At 41.1% G+C, this 19,763-nt stretch overlaps 1 protein-coding gene across 1 annotated transcript in view; it reads left to right on the top strand.

Annotated features, from left to right (window-relative positions):
• LOC134288341 (uncharacterized) overlaps positions 1-17,414 on the top strand; it is a 58,942-nt gene extending 41,528 nt beyond the window's left edge. The window contains exons 2-3 of the mRNA XM_062852922.1: positions 12,406-13,901; positions 14,013-17,414. Of these exons, the coding sequence (XP_062708906.1) occupies positions 15,246-17,114 (1,869 nt within the window). The 5' untranslated portion in view covers positions 12,406-13,901; positions 14,013-15,245 and the 3' untranslated portion in view covers positions 17,115-17,414. The remainder of the gene's footprint in view (positions 1-12,405; positions 13,902-14,012) is intronic.
• The last annotated feature ends 2,349 nt before the right edge of the window (positions 17,415-19,763 follow it).

Genomic DNA, 19,763 nt, shown 5'->3' with positions numbered 1-19,763 from the left:
CAAGAGTTTTCATGAACATTGATTACATAAATAATAACGTTTGTGTAGCCATTTTTATTCTTGTTTAGGCCCGTCACTGCGAAAAGTGTGACATTAACCGTATTTTAAGAGTAGTGTACTCCATTACTCCATTTCCATTGAAGGGCAATAAAGTATCGATTTTTTCACAGCTTTTATTTGATATATTAGAAGATTCAGACTAACGTATCCCCGAAGGTTTTCCAGAAGGAACCTTGCAGGAACTGCAGGAGGAATCTCTGAAAAAAACTCCTGAAGGATTCACTGACAGAACTCGTGAAGGAGTGCCTGAAGGAACTCCTGGACTAATCCTTGCAGGGACTACTGTGCGAAACTACGAAGGAACTTCTACAGAAATACCTGGTGGTTCAAGAATTTCTCTCAAAGAGATCCCTGCTCAAACTTCTAAAAAAACCCTGACTGGAACTTTAGAGAAATTTCAGAGGAAATTTCAGGAAGAATCCCCTAGTGAATTTCAGGAAGAATCATCAAAAGAGTTCCAGGAAGAATTCGCGAAAAAATTATCGAAGGAATCCCCAAAGAATTCTTGCATGAATCTCAAAAAGAGCTCTCCAAAATACTCCAGCCGAAATTTCCAAAAGAATTCGCGGACAAATCTTTGAAAGATTTCCGGAAGGAGTTATTGAAGGATATCCTGGAGGAATCCTCGAAGGAATTCCAAGAGGAATCCCCCAAGGAGTTCGAGGTAGGATCTGAAGAAACTCCTGTGAAGATTTCTGAAGGATGTTCTGGACTGTTTCCTTAAACTTCTGTAGGAATTCTGAAAGGAACTTCTGGATTAATTTCTAATGAATCTTAAGGAAGCATCCCTGAATTCTCCTGAAATAATACTGCAAGAACCCTCGAAGGAGTTTCTGAATTAACCTCGGAGGAACTTCTGTGGGAATACCTGAAGGAACTCCTAGAGAAATCCCCAAAAGAACTCTTTAAAGTATCTCTGCAAAATCTTCATGGGGCAGGCATTCTTGAAGAAATTCCAGGAGGGGTCGTTGAAAAAAATCTAGGAGGGATCCCAGAAGGAACTCTTGTAGGAAGCCTTGATGGAACTCCTGAAAAGATCGCTGAGGGAACTCCTGGAGGGATCTCTGGAGGAACTCCTAGTAAGATCCCTCAAGGAACGCCACTAAAATTCCCGATTAGAATTCTAGAGGAATTCCTGAGTGGACTATGCAGGAATCTCTGAAGTAACCCTTGGACTAATTCCTTAAGGAACATTTGTGAGAGTTCCTAAAGGAACTTCAGAAGGAATCCCTGAAGGAACTCCAAGACTGATCTCTGAAGGAACTTCTATGGGGATCCTTGAAGGACCTTTAAGACGATCCACTGATGGATCTCCTGGGGGCATCCCTAAATCCTTTTGAAAGAATCACTGTAGGAACTCCTAGTGTAAACCCTGAAGAAACTCCTGTCGTCATTCCTGAAATATCTACACAATGAAACCACGATGAAACTCCTAAACTCTAGAGGTATCTCTGAATCCTCCTGGATGAATTTATGCAGGAACTCCTAATAAGATCTTTATATGAACTTCTCGAGAAATCCTTGTTTGGAATTGCAGAAGAATTTTTGAACGAATCCTGTAGGAATTTCCGAACAAGCAACTGGACTAATCCCTTTCGAATTTCATGTTGGAATCCCTGAAGAATTCTCTGGAGCAATAAGTGAGTTCTCCTGGGAGAATCTTCTGAAGAGATGTGAATGATGCATACAATCTAATAAAAATGTACAGTGTATCAAACAATTGTCCGTACAGCAAATTTTTTGTCAAAATAATTTTTCATTCAAATGTTTATAACTTTTTTATGCGTCAATCAAAAACGCTGAAATTTTGACCAATCATGAATCATATATTAAAGCTTCATTAGTAAATTTTTGAGCGAAATCGAATGAGTTTTCTGAAAGTTATACAATTTTTAGTAAAACTTATGAGATTTTTAAACACATTTTTAAATCATTATATCCCAAATTGTACTCAATGAAATTTTTTCAATTTTTTTTTTGTGTTACATCTTATACCTAAGGCTTTCATATGCTGCCATGTTTGGGGTTTTATATTCACTAAAAAAAAATATGAAAAATGTGCGTACGTAGTTGACGATGTTTTAAAATTTACCATATTTTGCACAATCTGCCAAACGTTTTCCACCAATAAAAGTGCATTAACTAAACGAAAAATCCATAGGACCTACTCTTCATATGTAGTTCAGTAGGTCCTGTATAAAAATATATCATTAAGAGAGTTTAAAAAAGTTGAAAACACTTGGCACTTTTATTGATCAAAATATGATAAATTTCCAAATGACACTCTCAACATATACAGATTTTTCATATTTTTTGTAGTGAATATAAAACCTTAAACGAAACTGCATATGAAAGCCTTAGGTATAAGCTGTAACACGAAAAATATTGAAAAAGTTTCATCAAGTACAAATTGAGATATAATGTTTTAAAAATGAATTCAAAAGTTTTATAAGTTTTACTAAAATTTCTATAACTTTCAGAAAACTCATTCGATCTCTCTCAAAATTTTACAAATGGAGCTTTAGTATATGGATTATAATTGGTCAAAATTTCAACGTTTTTGATTGACGTATAAAAAAGTTATAATCGTTTAAATGAAAAATAATTTTGACCAAAAAATTGCTGTACGGACAATTGTTTGATACACTGTAGTTCCAAGAGTTTCATATTTGAGTAGACACTCTAGAATTCAATTTCTTTTTTTACGAAGTTCCTAGTTAGAGTTTTCTGCAATTAATGCATAGTTCGCTTGCATAGATCTTTCTAAGGTTTTATTCAAATCTACTATAATCCTATTTAGATCAGTACGTGTTAAGGCGTACAACCAGTCAAAAGTCAAACAATTCTGAATAACATTGAGATGTGTTTTCATGCTGCGATATAAAATCACCATTTGTTTCGGTGGGATTCGTACCTGTGACTTCGTATCGTTGGGTCCGGCGTATTATTCAACTATGCCACAGAACAAGTAACGATTCACAACTTTATCTCTCCTTCGGCTCTTGTCAATCTTCCGCATTTCCGCGGCCTTCGGACATGCTTAATTATTTTACTTCTACTTTGCCCACTATGGGGAAATCACCTTCTTTTTCTTATGTGTTCGAAGAACCACGAATTAAAGAAAAATAACCCCTCGGAAGTTGCTGCTAGTAGAAAAGTTTTCTTTTTTAATATTTTTGAGCCTACCTGGGAAAAAAACTATTTTTCAAATTTGAAACACTAGTTAAAGTTCAAAACGTTTCACTATTACTTCACTTTTGCAAATAAAAATAAAAATAAATAGTTTAAAAATTAGAAAGGACGAGAAAATCCTTGTTTTCGAAACAGTGTTCTAATATTTAGTTTTTTTTTGTTTGCGCTTTCAATCGTGTGAGAAAAATATCCCTTTTGCGATATTGCGATTTCGGAATTATTCAAAAACTTTGTGCCACAAAAGTTTAGCTTATTGGACGCAGTGTCTCACAAACACAGAAGAAATATTGAAGCGAATGTCTTTTTTTTTTTGTGAGGTGTGAAGAATTAGAACTAGGTTAAAATAAAAAAAAATCCATGAATACGTTTGAAAATATCCCCTTTATGATGTTGAAAATTTCTCTTTCTAAATATAGAAAAACACTTTTGTGATTATAACATTTGCGCCTTTCTTTATGTTACCGGAAAAATTTTCTTTGTTAGTTTTCCCATATTTTTGCGTCTTCATACTTGCTGAAAAATCTCTGCAATATTATGGTTTCTACCAGTAACTCATTTAGAAATTTGTCCGTATAAAAGTGTTTTTTTTTTAATTCTTCTAGATGTTTCATCAAAATTTCTGCCGTGGATTCCTCTGAAAATTTGTTTAAAGTTTTCCCAATAAATTTCCCTGGAACAAATTTACGGATGCCCTTCTAAAAATCCCTCTAGAAATTCCTTCAAAATTTCTCAGATGATTATTTTGAAAAATTCACCATAGATTGCTTCAAAATTTATTCGAAAAATGCTCCAGTGGTTTCTCGTATCAATCATTCAGGAAAACATCCATGGATTTATTCAGAAATTCTTCTAGCAAATCTTTCTACAAATATTTCATGGAATCTTTTACGAATTCTCCTACAGTGTAGAAACATCAGATTGAACACGCTGATCGGGCGATGGTTGAAAATTTCTTCCTACGTTGTTGGTTTAATAATTTACACAGCTCTGTAGACGACCGTCTGGTCATGACGGAGGTATGAAGACTAATGAAACTTCATTGATATACACAGACATAGTATAAATGGGTACAAGAACATGTATATTGAAGGGTCAAAATATTTACACAAACATGTATATCTATATGTTTTGTTCAATTTAGAATTTCATGGTTAAGCTTAGTTTCTTGTTGCCAAGTAGAGCGCTCAAGTAAAATTCCACCTTTTTCCGCAAGTAATTTTGACAACTGATCCAGTATGGGGAGAAACGTTACTTTTCCTTACGGAATAATAGCGCGGACTATTTTTCCGCAAGGAAAAGTGACAGCTCCATTTGATTCGCACGGGAGGCGTTACGAGTGTTACACTTTTTTCCTTACTTGCCATCTGCGAACTGCACAAGTAATTTTGAAGCGGAATCATTACTTGACCAGTACTTGTCCTATCTTTTTGCACAGTACATACGAGGTGGAAACTAGCCATTAGAGTTAATGACATCCCTGAAAAACGGAATTCACAAATGTCTGGTAAATAGCAGATTTTATTGATGATGATTAACCTGGGCTTTTATTGTACAAAATAGATTACTCTTCATTTGAGTGTAAAATTTGCAGTACCGGGCGCCTAGTGTACATAACATCGGCAACGGGAGGGGTTTAACCCCCAAAACGCCACCCTTGTGCACGGGCTTGCCTCACAGATTTTTCAGAAGTTTTTTCCCAGAACTTCCATCAAGAAGGAATTTTTGGTTCCAACGAAATTTTGTTGGAGAAATTCATAAAAAATCTCAGGATGAATTTGTGTAGGTATTCTATGGAAGTTTGAGTAAAACTTTAAAGGGATTTCCAAAGAACATCCTGGAGAAATTTCTGAAGGTATCTGTGAACAAATTGCAGCCAATGATACTAGAGGAATTTTTACCGGAGAATTTTCCGAAGGAATACTTAGAAGTCCTGGAAATACCTCTGGATGAATTCTTAGAACACTTTCTTGTACAAATTCTAAAATGATATGTGGACAAAAAATCCTGAAGCAATTTCTGAAGTTATTTTGGAGGAATTTCAGGAGAAAATCCAGCATAAAACAAATCCAGGATAAATTTTTGAAGGAATCAATGAAGAAATGCTCGAAAAATTGTAACTTTTTGAAGGAATCTCTGATAATATACATAAAACCTCTTTTTATGCATGTTCTTTTTATGCACTTTTGATTCATGCACCTTTTTTTATTTCCTGCATAAAAATAGAGAAAGCTACTCAGTGCCAGGGCTTTCGGAGCCTCAGGTGCATTACATGGGGTTCTATGGCGTTTCAGGGGGGACTTGGAGGCAATTTAGGAAGTTTCAGAGGATTTTTACAGACCCCATCACAATATTTTTTGAAACGCCCCTGAAATACCCTTTGATTTTAAGGTGTTCTTGAAACACCTTATACGACCCTGACCTAAAATGCTTCGAAACGCCCTGAAATCTCCGTAATTGCATTGAAATGCATTAAAATTACCATATTCAATTTGAAATGCCTCTGAAACCCCTTTGGACGTCTTTAATAGGGTCCAGAAACCCCTTGAAATGCCCCTGAAATGGTATCAAACGCCCCGAAAACCTCTAGGAACGCTCTTAAGATGCTCCTGAAACACCCTGAAAATCTCTTAAATTACTATGAAATACCTTGAAACGCCTCTCAAACCCCATGAAAAGCCCTTTCAAGGCTCCTGAGATCCCTAGAATTTACCTTAAAGCCCCTTGAAACGTCCCTGAAACCCCCTCAATACTACTGAAATGCCGCTGAATTCCCCGTAATGCCAGTAAAACGCCAAAAAATCATTACAAAACTCCCATAAAAAGCTCCTCAAACTCCTGAAGCAACCCCTTGGAACCCCCTTTTTTGGGCTCCCTGGGAGCTTTCTGGAAACCCCCTTAGCCCCACCTCAAATCAGTGTTGCGAATACTCACTTGCGAAAAGTTATACTCACTTGCTTCTATCTCAGTCCAGAAGCATGCTATCAAAAAATGATATTTGAAGGACTTTTAGATTGTAGTTTAATCTAAAAGTTTGCCGAATAAAGTAAAGGTCGCAGACGCATACCAAAACCGTGAGAGAGCTGTGAGCGCAAGGTGAGTATAAATTACACGAATTTTACTCACCTCGTACTCACAGCTCTCTCACAACTTTGGTATGCGTTTGCGACCTTTACTTTATTCGGCAAACTTTTAGATTAAACTACAATTTAAAAGCCCTTCAAACATCATTTTTTGATAGCGTGCTTCTGAACTGAGATAGAAGCAAGTGAGTATCGCTCTTGCAAGTGAGTATTCGCAACACTGCCTCAAATGCCCAGAAGCAAGGCCTCATCTGGCGAACAAGATTCCCTCCTCCCTCCCGAACTTAATGTATGCATAAATTTTACGCTTGTTATGCCTTTTTTAATTTATGCATGCATAAATTGAGGTTCCAGTATACCTGGATGAACTTGAGAACTCTCTGCAGGTATTCCTGAAAAAAAAAAGTCTTGAAAAAGTCGTTTAGTGATGCTAAGGAATCAATCCCCGTTTTTTTTTTTTTTTGAAGAAGTTCCTGAGAAAATCTTTGCAGAAATTCCTGTCAACGTCCCAAAAATGACCTAAGTGAATCCCTGAAAGAAGGACTGAATAAATCCTAGACATAATTTTTGAAATAATCCCTGGGGGAAAATCTCAAGAAAATTCCAAAAAGAACTGGGGAAACTTTAAAAGAGTATATTTAATTTTTCCTGAAAGAATAACTCAAGAAAGTTTAACAACTGGTTCCTGAAGGAATTTGTGAAGGTATCCCAGGAGGAATCTGTGGAGTATCTGGAGAAACTTTTGAAGAAATTTCAACAAGATTTTCTGGAAATTCTGTATTAAAAAAACCCAGATTAATCCACCTAGTGGTGATAGTGCCTTTCTCGTCGAACATGTACTCATGATCTTTCCTTGGTTGGGATACAACTGGGATGATTTTGCTTCAGAATGTTGGCTTCAGCCTTTTGGGGGAATCGAAAACACTAGTTTATGATTTTTTCCGACGTTTCGATCTGTATGGCGCCTTTTCAAGGGTTCAATCGGTCAAGGTTTCCTAGTCAAGATGGCCTAGCCTAACTTAAAAATGTCATACGGAAGTTTTGGTATTTATTGAGTCCGTTCGGTTTGAAACCGTCGTGATGTGGACAATCTCCTACCTATCGGGCGGTTTAGAATTCGGTCCTGTTTGTGGAATCTTCTACTATTGTTTGTTAAGCTAGTTTCTGTGCTAAGGCCATCATTCCGAAGCATGATCTTTCCGTCGACGTAATGCGAACTGTTCCTGAATCCTGAGAATACCTTATTTAGAAAAGCAATAATTTTAATAAAATTGGGAAATTTATTAATTGAACATATTCCGACGTTACGTTAAACGTATAGACTGGGCTGAAAAATATCAGAATTTTCAGTTCACTGCTTGAGCACCTTCACTATCACTGAAGACCGATCAACATCAAGACGATAATTACAAGCTAGGATATAACGTCTTTCACAATCACAGATGATTTTACGGCAGGCCTGCCCAACCTTTCGTGGCCGCGGGCCACAAGTGATACTCCATACCAGTCGACGGGCCAGACATTAAATTTCGACATCAGATTTCGAAAGCACGAATGCAACAGAGAAATTTTGTACATCCGATTACTTGTTCTGACGGCAAATCACACCACTGACGTCATTTGGGTCATGAAATGTGAGCAAGAATTCTTGATTGTTTTGCAAAAATCATCCTGAATACTTTTTTTTCTGAATTTTGCCGAACTGCAGGTTGCAGCAAACAATGAAATTCAGTAAATTTTTATGAAATTCTGCTTCAAATTTGGCTGTACCTTTCAAGTTTAAAATTTTTAAATTTATGTATTTAATTTTTTTAATCTTTGAAAATTTTTAACAAAACACTCCTCCAAAACACCTATTTCGAGTTTATTTTTAATATTAAATTTTATTTAAATATGAAATATCTTCAAATATTTCAATCCTTGCGCCAAGTTTAATTCATCGATTCTGCGGGCCGTATGTTGGACAGCCCTGCTTTACGGTCTTCGACATAGTTTTTTCTTCACACTTTAGGCTATATTTTATTATCATAGGTTACAAAATTCATGTAAAATTTGACAAAAAATGCAAGCAAGTGAAATTGCCCATACTAAATCCCATAAAAAAAATTCCCAGTAGTTTTAGACGGAAAAGAGGATTGAAAAAACTTTCTCCGGGGTTAATGCGATAATTTTCTCATATAACGTTGACCTATCCTACTGTATATTTTTACACCTCAGTGATTTGATGAGATTGCTTTAGTACAGACAAACAGACATATCATTCGTAACATATTGCTATTATATTCATCGTTACGAAAAAAATAATCGCCAAATGCTAATCAGGTTGCGTTTCACTGCGGTTTGATGTTGGTAGTGAGTAGACGTCAAACAAGCAACAACGATTAATACATATTTGTTTCAACCGTTGAAAACAAGGACGATGGAGAGTGAGTAGAGTAAGACGTCTGTATGTATGTGGCCTTAGTTCAGTCAAGATTTTGTTTTCTTACACATATTTATCGCTTGCATTGACTTTGTTCATTTTTGAAGTTCCTGCGAAGCACCCTAGGAAGCACCCAATGCTGGTTTTGCATCACTATCGGTAGCCTCTATTGTGGTCTGCGCCTATTTTCTTGCTAATCGTTCCTCATGGTTTAAAAAAAGATCGCGGTTCGATGTGTCGCATGCATAGGTTTGGTTCTTTTTGGCATTTGGCTACTTCCGGCTGGACACCCTAGATCGGTCCTGGAACACTATCGGTAGCCTTTATAAAGATCTTCGTTGTGGTCTGAGCCTATTTTCTGACTAATCGTTCATCACGTTATTTAAAAAGCCGCTGTTTAATGTGCCGCAGGCATGGGTTTTGATATCTACTACATTTTACCACTTCCAGTGGGACACCGGAACCGGTTCCAGAACTCTATCGGTTGATCCAAATATGATCTGAAACTATTCTCTTTTATTAACCGTTTATCAGGTTGCCTGAAGAGCTTGCGATTTGATGCGTCGCATGTAAGGGGTTGGTTCACTTTTATACTTGGCTACTTCCGTCGTGACATCTGGAACCGGTTCAGTAACACTAACGGTTCCGATATGGTCTGAGAATGTTTCCCTGCCCACTGTTCATCAGGCTATCGAAAAAGCCGCTGTTTGTTGTATCGCATGTATGGCTTTGGTTCACATTCATCTTTGGCCACATCCGGCGGATCACCCGGAACCGGTTCCGGAACACTACTGGTTCAGATATGATCCGAGAATATTTTCCTGCCTACTGTTCATCAGGCTATCGAAAAAGCCGCTGTTTGATGTATCGCATGCATGGGTTTGGTTCACTTTCATATTTAGCCAGTTCCGGCGGAACACCCAGAACCGGTTCCGGAATACTACCGGTTCAGATATGGTCTGAGAATGTTTTCCTGCCTACTGTTTATCAGGTTATCGAAAAATCCGCTGTTTGATGTGTCGCATGTATGGCTTTGGTTCACATTCATATTTGGCCACATCCGGCGGATCACCCGGAACCGGTTCCGGAACACTACCGGTTCAGATATGATCCGAGAATATTTTCCTGCCTACTGTTCATCAGGCTATCGAAAAAGCCGCTGTTTGATGTATCGCATGCATGGATATGGTTCACTTTCATATTTAGCCACTTCCGGCGGAACACCCAGAACCGGTTCCGGAATACTACCGGTGCAGATATGGTCTGAGAATGTTTTCCTGCCTACTGTTTATTAGGTTATCGAAAAATCCGCTGTTTGATGTGTCGCATGAAGGGTTTGGTTCACTTTCATATTTGGCCACTTCCGGCGGGTCACCCGGAACCGGGTCCGGAACACTACCGGTTCAGATATGGCCCGAGACTATTTTCCTGTTTACCGTTCATCATGTTTTCGAAAGTGCCGTGGTTTGATGTGTCGCATGAATGGGTTTGTAGCGTTTTCATATCTGGCCCCTTCCTGGGGTACCGATCCGGAACACCTAAATGGCCATAACTCCGGAACGGCTGGACCGATCCGAACCATTTTCAATAGGAAACAATGGGACCAGATTCCGCGTCGAATGAACCGTTGGTCATTAAAATCGGTTGAGGTTTACTGCCAAAAAGTGATGTGAGTTTTTTTGTACACACACATACACACACACATACATACACACACACACACACATACATACACACACACAGACATCACCTTAATTCGTCGAGCTGATTTGATTGGTATATGTGACTCGACCCTCCGGGCCTTCTATCAAAAAGTCATTTTTGGACTGAACATATAGCCTTTCCAGTACAGTTAGTGTACGAGAAAGGCAAAAAGATTCACAACTCCGAAAAAATGCCGCAAAAATCGCAAGAGAAATCTCTGCCTGAGTCTCTGGATAAATTGCAGATTGGACTCGATTATCCGGAGTCGAATACTAAAACTTCTCAAACATATACAGTCAGGTCTTTTTTTGCGCGGTTTTCATTTACGCGGCCGCTGGGACTGCATAAATTAAAATAAGGGAAATTTATGCATAAATTCAGTTTGGGCTTTAATAAGAGAATCTAGTTCGCGAGAACAGGTCTTGCTCCTGGGCAGTTGAGGTGGGGCTAAGTCCAGAAAGTTCCTTGAGAGCCCAAAAAGGGGGTTCCAAGGGGCTTCAGGGGCGTTTCAAGGGATTTTTTCGGGGGATTCGAGGAGCCTTTTAAGGGTGTCCTGTCAAGATTTTTTGGTGTTTTTATGGAACTACGGGGAATTACGGGTATTTTAATAGCATTAAGTGGGTTTCAGGGGTGTTCCAACGGACTTTAGGGGCAATTCAAGGGATCTCAGGAGTCTTTAAAGGGCGTTGCAAGAAGTTTGAGGGGCGTTTTACGGAATTTCAGAGTCTGCTCAGAAACTTTCTTAAATGCCTTAAAAATCCCCCTTATACTCCCCGGGGACCCCATGTTTCGCACCTGAGAGGCTTCGAAACTCCTGAGAACCCCTTCGTAACGCTTCCGTAACGCCTCTGAATCCCCCGAAAATGCTCTGAAACGTCATGAAATGCCTCCAAAATCCCCCTCGGATCCCATGTAACGCACCTGAGAGGCTCCAAGCCCCCTAAAACTCCTCCTTAACGCTTTCGTAATGTCTCTTCATCCCGCAGAAAATGCTCTGAAACGTTCTGAAATGCCTTCAAAATCTCCCTTAACCTTTTGGAGCCGATTTTTTTTTCGCCGCTGTCGACGCAACCTCGCTGGTGTCGAACACGTTTGTTATGCTCGGTTTTATCGCCGGGGTCATATATGACCCCTCCGGCTCCAAAGGGTTAAACCCCCTCGGACCCCATGTAACGCACCTGAGAGGCTCTGAACATCGCGAAAACTCCTACGTAACGCTTCCGTAACGCCTCTGAATCATGCCGAATATGGTCTGAAACTTCCTGAAATTCCTTAAAATATCCTCTTAAACCAAAACCCCTGAAACGTCTCCATAACGCCTCTGAAACCAGCCTAAAATGCTCTGAAATGACTCCGAAACTCCCTTAAGACCCACTCGGACCCTTTGTAACGCACATGAGACCTTCGGAAACACACACTGTAACCTTCCTTTGCTCTTCTCTGTAAACACCCCTCGGCCGCCGTTGCAATAGTTCCCGTCATTATTAAATCTTATGCACAATATTAGTTCTGAGTAGCTTTCCCTCTTTTTATGCAGGGCATAAAAAAAAGTTGTAAATTAAAAGTGCATAAAAATAACATGCATAAAAAGAGGTTTTAGTGTATCTGGAAATCGAAATATTGTATATATCAGCCAAAATTTAAGCTTTGTACAGTATAACGTTTGCCAGATATATGTTTGGAAAGCTTCATAATCTAGTCCGACCCATAATGATTTTTTTAGGAATTTGGTGAGAAATAAATCAATAAAATTTCCATGCAGTATGAAGAACCTATATTGGGACCGCCCAAAGGTGCCTAAGTAACCATCTCTTATTTACCATGACAGCACTGCACTGCTTTGTCATTGACCATTTGATCGGTGCATGCACAGTATTACTAGTATTAATTGTGACATTGCTCATTACATTATATTTATATATATATTTTTTTTTCTTTTATTCACAGGTTCGTATCCGTATTGAAAAGAAAAGGGGACAAGTGATTGGGTGAGTATGTTTCAGTTGGAAACATTTTATGGAATATGTCCGTGAATGTTACATCCAGAGATGCCTAGAGATAGATCTTTCTGTATTACACAGATTGTCGCTTTGTATTAAATAAAGATTTTTGGACTAGCGGAGTTATTAAGTTTAGCATGGAATACAGATTTTTATTGGGATAGATTTTCCAAAAGGGTCGTACATATTTTTTCAAAAAATCACCTTGCATTCTTGTTCATAACCAGACACAAACACAATTCATTGCACTAGATCACATTATCATTGAACTTGAAGAAATATCAATTATGTCTAGTGTAAAATTTGGAAAACAGATCTTAACTTAAAAATAACTTTTCGAAATAGAAGCTAATTGTTATTTTTTTTTGCAATATGGACAGAGACACAGTTTATAGGCACTCAAACTAAAAAAATCAAACCAGATATCGTACCTAGGTATTGTATGCACAGTAGGGCAGTTCAGATTTCAGTCATGTTGGAAATTCAAAGCTCCCATATGTTCATTACAATCCTTGGTGCAAAGCTAGACTCCTGTCAAATTTTCAGCCATTTTGGTGGTGATTTAATGGTGGCCCAAGAGCAAAATAGGTTTGTATGAGAATTGCTATGGAGAATTTAAAAAAAAGTTCTTTACGTTGTAGAGCATTCACACATGGGTCAAGTCATAGAGTCAAAGCCAAATTGAATTCTTCAGATCTCAATGATGAATGTTGCCGAAGACCGGAACTTATTTCGACAATCGGCAAAAAAGATATTAAACAAATTCTCACTCGCATGCGAATCTTCTTACACGATGTCCTGCAAGGTGTGCAAGAAGCTAACACGCATACTATGATTGCGTGTCAAGCGTGGCGGTCGAGCTGTGGTCTGCTGGTCACGCATGAATGGATACATATTGATTAATAACTTTTGACTCGTGAGTCGAAATGAGTTGCAGTCTTCGGTAACATTCATCATTGAGATCTAAAGAATTCAATTTGACTTTGTAACCGTGTGTTACATAATTAGAAGATTTTTAATATGTGCTATTTTATTTGGATACTGTCACGTCTCTTAGGTTAGTAGGTGTTGGGTTAGTAGGGTTAATTAAATTAAATAGAAATAAAATTGTATGTTTGTTAGTAGGGTTAGTTATTTTCAATTTCAAATGATGTAAAACATTACAACGGTACAGAGTGGGTACAAGGAGCAGACATGTTGGGATAATAGTGGGTACAACATGATAAGGCGGGCGAAGATCCTATACAAAAGGGGTGGTGGAACAATAGTTGTCTCCATATAGAAGGGATTGTAAGGATTAAGGCGCAAAACCAATCCGCCATCCCTCAATGTAATTCTGGCGTTCGTGTGCTTCGGATCATTTAGAAGAAAATTAAAAAGTGTCCCAGTAGTTATTGTAGTGAGTGGCAAAACCAGTTGGGAGTACACTAAAAGTTAATTCAGGTATGCTTCCCTAATACAGTGGCCTTAAAACTAACTAAAATCTACCATAAAGCTAGTGACTAGTTGTGTGTAGTACGGTTTTTTAAAACTATCTCCCAATTGCCCTCACAGGACCTTTTGTGGTACCTTAAGGTACACCACCGCCATTTTGTACGCCAACCTTTGGGGTTGGTGAAGCACACGACTCGGCCTAGTGGTCCCTTGCTGGCCACTACGCCTAACCGCAAACGAGTAAACCCGCTCTGGTCTTGCGAGGCCATAATAGTTAAGGAGTGATTCCTCGGGACCCATAAGGGTGCCCTAACCGTAAAAGAGGACCCCTCTCGGCAGAGTCTATCCGGCCTTGTCCTGGGCTCTGTCGATGTCCGTCAAGGAGGGAAGACGCCAGCGAGACACGTAGATCGCACCATTCCGTCAAGCCGATCTACTACAGATCCAACAGCCATTTTCCGACCATCATTCCACCACCCCAAGCCGTAAATCCGCCGGCGGACAAGGCCGTCCAGCCCGCAGCAGCATCGGCGAGCGCTCGTCCACCGTCCAAGACACCAGGCAGAGCATCACCAACAGTAGCAGTACCGGTACGTCCCCAATATTCAATAAATAGCCCACTCTATACCCACAAATATCATAGATCTCTTAATAAATTACACCCACACCATACAATCAATAGTCATCAATAAATATCTTTAGTTTTCATTCAAATTTTACATAGTTTTCCCCTAACCCAAGAAAGGTGACAGTACTCTGCACGCTGGTCGCGAAGCCCCTCCGATTGCCCAGTAGTAAGCCGACCTTGAGACACAGCTCTAAGGGTCACTTGCTGCTGTAGTATTACCGCGAGTTTTGTCCGGGTAACACTTGGCGCCCAACTACAACACACGAAAGGTAATCGGAGGATCGTGTAGAATTTAAAAATCTGAAGATTTTTTAACAGGCGGCAGGAGAGTACGCAAACTGTCGGTTAGCGTAGGATCCGTGCACTTTGCAACACCGCTCGAAACATATTAGGAACTTTTTTTTAAATTGAAAGACAGTGGCCAGTTTGGTGAGTCGGAAAAGAGCGCTAAAGCTTTTGCGCCAAAGAAAAATTAGTTAAAATTTCTAAAAATTGAACTTCGACAAATAACACGATTAGAATAAGTAACTGAATTGATAAAGGTCCTGAATTGAACATCAAAATACACAAAACACAAAATCTACTACATTTATTTTCGTTTGATTTTCTAGTTTAAGTTGTTAGTGAATTTTTCTGTAAATATTTTATTGCGTTTTTATTTTTGAACTTTGAACTTTTTCCTTGTGTTAGTGTAACTGAATTTGAATTTTATTTGCTTTTTTAAAATGGATTTCCAATCGTTGCTTTTACAATATCGTTCGATGAACACTGACCATCTGCTCGATGACGAGTTGGAGTATGAACTGGTCATTCGCGGAGTTGAATACTCAAGCGGGGAATCGCGTGACCTGAAGAAACGGAAATTGCGGCACAAGCTGAAAGAGCAACGTGAAATTAGTGATTTTTCAATGGAAGTGATAGATTCTGAGGAAGGATGCAAGAAAGAGCTGATGCAGGTAAAGGAGAAGTTGACCAAGATCCGCGATAAGCTTGAGAACAGTAGGACGAAGAAAACCGATATGTCGGCAGTGCAAACCAGGTTGATTCACCTGTACTACCGATTGGATAGGCTGAAGGATATGGTAGATGTGAAAGGGTTAGAAGGCGAGGTTTTGAGGCTGTTGAGTTCCTCACGGAACGAAAGTCGTGATGCAGGTCAAACTGTAGACGACAGAATCAGTAGGAATCTGATGGGTCTTAGTATCCAAGAAAATGACGACCCCGGTGATGTAGATTGGCAGGAGGAAGACTATTCAAGTGGAAGTACTCGCGAAGATAAACGGAAAAAGAAAGTAGGCAGAAAGAAGAAGATTGGCAAGAAGGCGAAAGCGAAAGCTATAAGCCCAAAGAAAAAGATTAGTAAAGCGAAAAGTGTAGGGAAGTCTGAAGAAATGCTTAAGAAGTTGATAGATCATGTGGACAGCTACATTGAGGAACGACTAAGCAGAATGAGCGAGGAAAGGGATAGAAAATCGTCCGGGTCTGTCGAATCACACGAAGATGTACATCACGTTGTCCAGTTAGGCAAGAAAATGGGAAGTAGGGAAGAGAAAAAGCAGCTTCGAAAGGAAAGGTTTGTCGACAGCGAGTTTGAAGAGGAAAGTGTTTCGGAAGCGGAGTCAGGAAGCTCGCGAGGACTCAGGCGTAGACCTCGGTCAGTAGCAGACTGGAAACTGCGATACGACGGGAAGGACGATGGGAAGAAGCTGAACAAGTTCATCGAAGAGGTGGAATTCATGGCGGAAGCGGAGGGCCTGAGTAAACGGATGTTGTTCAGCGAGGCCATTCACCTGTTTGCGGGAGATGCCAGGACGTGGTACATGGACGGCAAAAGGAACAGGGATTTCTGCAACTGGGGCGAGCTTGTTGCGGAATTGAAGTTGGAGTTTCAGCCTCCGGATATGGACTTCCACTACGAGCAACAGGCTGCGCAGCGGAGACAAAGGCGTGCTGAGAAGTTCCAGGACTACTACAATGCGGTAGTCGAAATCTTCCGCTACATGGCTGTTCCGCCGTCGGAGGAAAGGCAGTTCGACATCGTCTTCCGCAACCTTCGGTCCGACTACAAAAACGTGTTGGTTGTGAAAGGAGTCCGGACCTTGAAAGCCCTTCGACAGTGGGGAAGGAAGCTGGACGCGGTCAACATGTGGATGTACAGGGGCAGAGACCAGGAATCTACGCAGAAACCGGCTCAGGTGCATGAAGTTTCAGCGAAACCGTTCCAGAGTAGGAACCAGTCCGGTGGAAAAACCTGGAAGGCACCAGATCCACCTCAAAGTAGTAGAGAGCAGAATCGTCCGAGCTGGAAACGAACTCCGGATAAACCAGGATCATTCCCATCGAGGAAGCAGAGTGCTCCAGCCGACGGAGAATGTAAGGAAAGTCAACCGGAATCAAGCAGGCAGGCGTTGGAAAAACGAGTCGCGGAGTACAAGGTTCCGGATAGGACAACGTGCTTTAACTGCAGAGGAAAGTTCCACTACCATTCAGCGTGTTTAGCTCCGAAGGAAGTCTTTTGTACCATTTGTGGCTTCCACAATTATAGGAGGGACAATTGCCCATATTGTGCAAAAAACCCGAAAGGATCGGCGTAGGAGGTCGTCGAGTCCCATTGAAAAAGCCTCCGACAGTATTCGTTCCATATTGCTCGGATGTTAGCGAGTTGCTCGTGGAGGTAGAAGGAGATAATCGGCCATTTGCAGGTGTAGATGTGTTGGGTTTGCGATTAGTGGGATTATTGGACAGCGGAGCGCAGGTATCCATCCTAGGAACCGGTAGTGAGAGTTTGATTCGAAAGCTGAAGTTGAAGGTTTTCAGCACCGAAACGAAGGTTACAACAGCGGGAGGAAATCAGTTGGCAGTTAAAGGCTACGTGAACCTGCCAGTAACTTTTGAAGGTCCCTTGGAAACTACATCGTTAATCAGCCACAAAATCGAATTCGAGGAGAGTTTTCAGAACGCGCCTCCTGTACGTCTGAACCCATACCCTTGGTCCCCGGAAGTACAACGGAATGTGAACGAGGAGCTGGACAAGTGGATAGCATCAGGAGTGGTAGAGCGATCGAGCAGCGATTGGGCCTTATTGATCGTCCCCGTAATGAAGAAAACCGAGGAAGACGGACAGCAGAAAATCAAGGTTCGGATGTGCCTGGATGCGAGAAAGTTGAACGAGAGGACTCGACGGGATGCGTATCCACTGCCGCATCAGGATAGGATCTTGGGCAGATTCGGTTCGTCGAAATACCTGACAACCATCGATTTGTCCAAAGCTTTTTGGCAAATCCCTTTGGATGAGGACTCGAGGAAATACACGGCGTTCAGGGTTTTCGGGCGAGGACTGTTCCAGTTTACCCGGCTACCGTTCGGACTGGTCAACAGCCCAGCAACGTTATCGAGGCTGATGGACCAGGTCCTGGGTTACGGGGAACTGGAACCCAACGTTTTCGTATACCTGGACGATATTGTTGTTGCCAGTAACTCGTTTGACGAACATGTACGGACTTTGGAGGAGGTAGCGAGGCGACTGAACGCGGCAAATTTGTCGATTAACTTGGAGAAATCCAAATTTTGCGTCTCAGAGTTGCCCTACCTCGGATTCATTCTTTCGGAAAGCGGAGTTCGTCCGAACCCCGATAAGGTTGAAGCGATCGTCAACTTCGAGAGACCATCCTCAATTCGCTCACTCAGAAGGTTTCTGGGGATGGTTAATTACTATCGTCGCTTCATTGACTGTTTTAGCGAAGTGACCACTCCCCTGACGGATCTTCTGAAGGGAAAACCGAAGGTCGTACGTTGGAATCCCGAAGCGGAAAAGGCGTTCAACATTTTGAAGGAAAAGCTGATAACTGCACCGGTTTTGGCAAACCCGCGATTTGACTTGCCATTCAAGATTCAAACCGACGCCAGCGACCTGGCGATTGCCGGTATTTTGACGCAGGAAGTCGAAGGCGCAGAACACGTCGTTGCATATTATTCGCGGAAGCTTACCACGCCGCAACGGGCTTGGAAAGCGGCTGAAAAAGAAGGTCTGGCGGCGTTGGAATCGATTGAACGGTTTCGGCCTTATGTAGAGGGAACCCGATTCACGCTCATCACAGACTCTTCGGCGCTTTCGTTCATTATGAACACAAAATGGAAGCCCTCGTCAAAGCTGAGCCGCTGGAGTATTCTATTGCAACAATACGACATGGTGGTCCAGCACAGAAAGGGGTCAGAAAACATAGTTGCAGACGCGCTTTCCAGGTCGGTAGAGGTGCTAGACGTCAGTAAGGATAATGACTGGTATGCAAAGCAGTTTCGCAAGGTCGAGCAGGATCCGGAATGCTATGTAGACTTTAAAATTGAAGAACGGAAGCTGTTTAAATTTGTGTCGGTAGCATCGGACGTATTGGACTATCGGTTCGAATGGAAGCTATGCGTGCCGGAAGACCTGAGAGAGTCTGTGCTACGACAGGAACACGATGACGTCCTGCACCCAGGATACGAGAAGACCTTGCAGCGAATCAAAATCAGGTACTACTGGCCAAAAATGGCAGTAGATACCAAGCGTCACGTGCAGGCTTGTACCACGTGCAAGCAATGCAAGCCAACAAATGCAGCTTCAGCTCCGGAAATGGGTAAGCAAAAGCTTACGGACCGGCCATTCCAGATACTAGCTCTAGATTACATACAGAGTCTCCCCAGAAGCAAGAACGGGAACTGCCATTTGCTAGTCCTGATGGATATTTTTTCTAAATGGGTCATCCTAGTTCCTGTGAAAAGGATCGAGGCCAAAGGGGTGTGTAAGATAGTCGAGGATGTCTGGATTAGGCGATACGGAACTCCAGAAGTGGTCATTAGCGATAATGCCACGACCTTCACCGGAAAAGAGTTCCAATCTCTGCTGAAGGTGAGAGGCATCCGCCATTGGCCCAATTCGAGGCACCACAGCCAAGCAAATCTTGTGGAGCGGACCAACAGGACCATCAACGCGTGTTTGCGCACTTACATGCAAACAGATCAGCGGGTCTGGGACACCAGGGTCGCAGACATCGAAGAGTTGATCAACACTACCGTTCATGCTTCTACCGGGTTCACTCCATACCGAATTCTCTACGGACATGAGAAGGTAGTGAAAGGAGATGAGCATAGACGTGAGAGAGACGAAGGAGAGCTGTCGATAGAGGCAAGAGAAGAGTACAGGAAAGAGGTAGGAAGAAAACTGTTTGAAAAGGTGAAAGAAAACTTAGAAAAGAGCAATGAAA

Source organism: Aedes albopictus, chromosome 2 (genome assembly GCF_035046485.1).
Source record: "Aedes albopictus strain Foshan chromosome 2, AalbF5, whole genome shotgun sequence".
In the NCBI taxonomy this organism is placed as follows: domain Eukaryota; kingdom Metazoa; phylum Arthropoda; class Insecta; order Diptera; family Culicidae; genus Aedes; species Aedes albopictus.
Note: the sequence above shows the minus strand (reverse complement) of the source record. Positions and strands in the feature narration are given on the sequence as shown.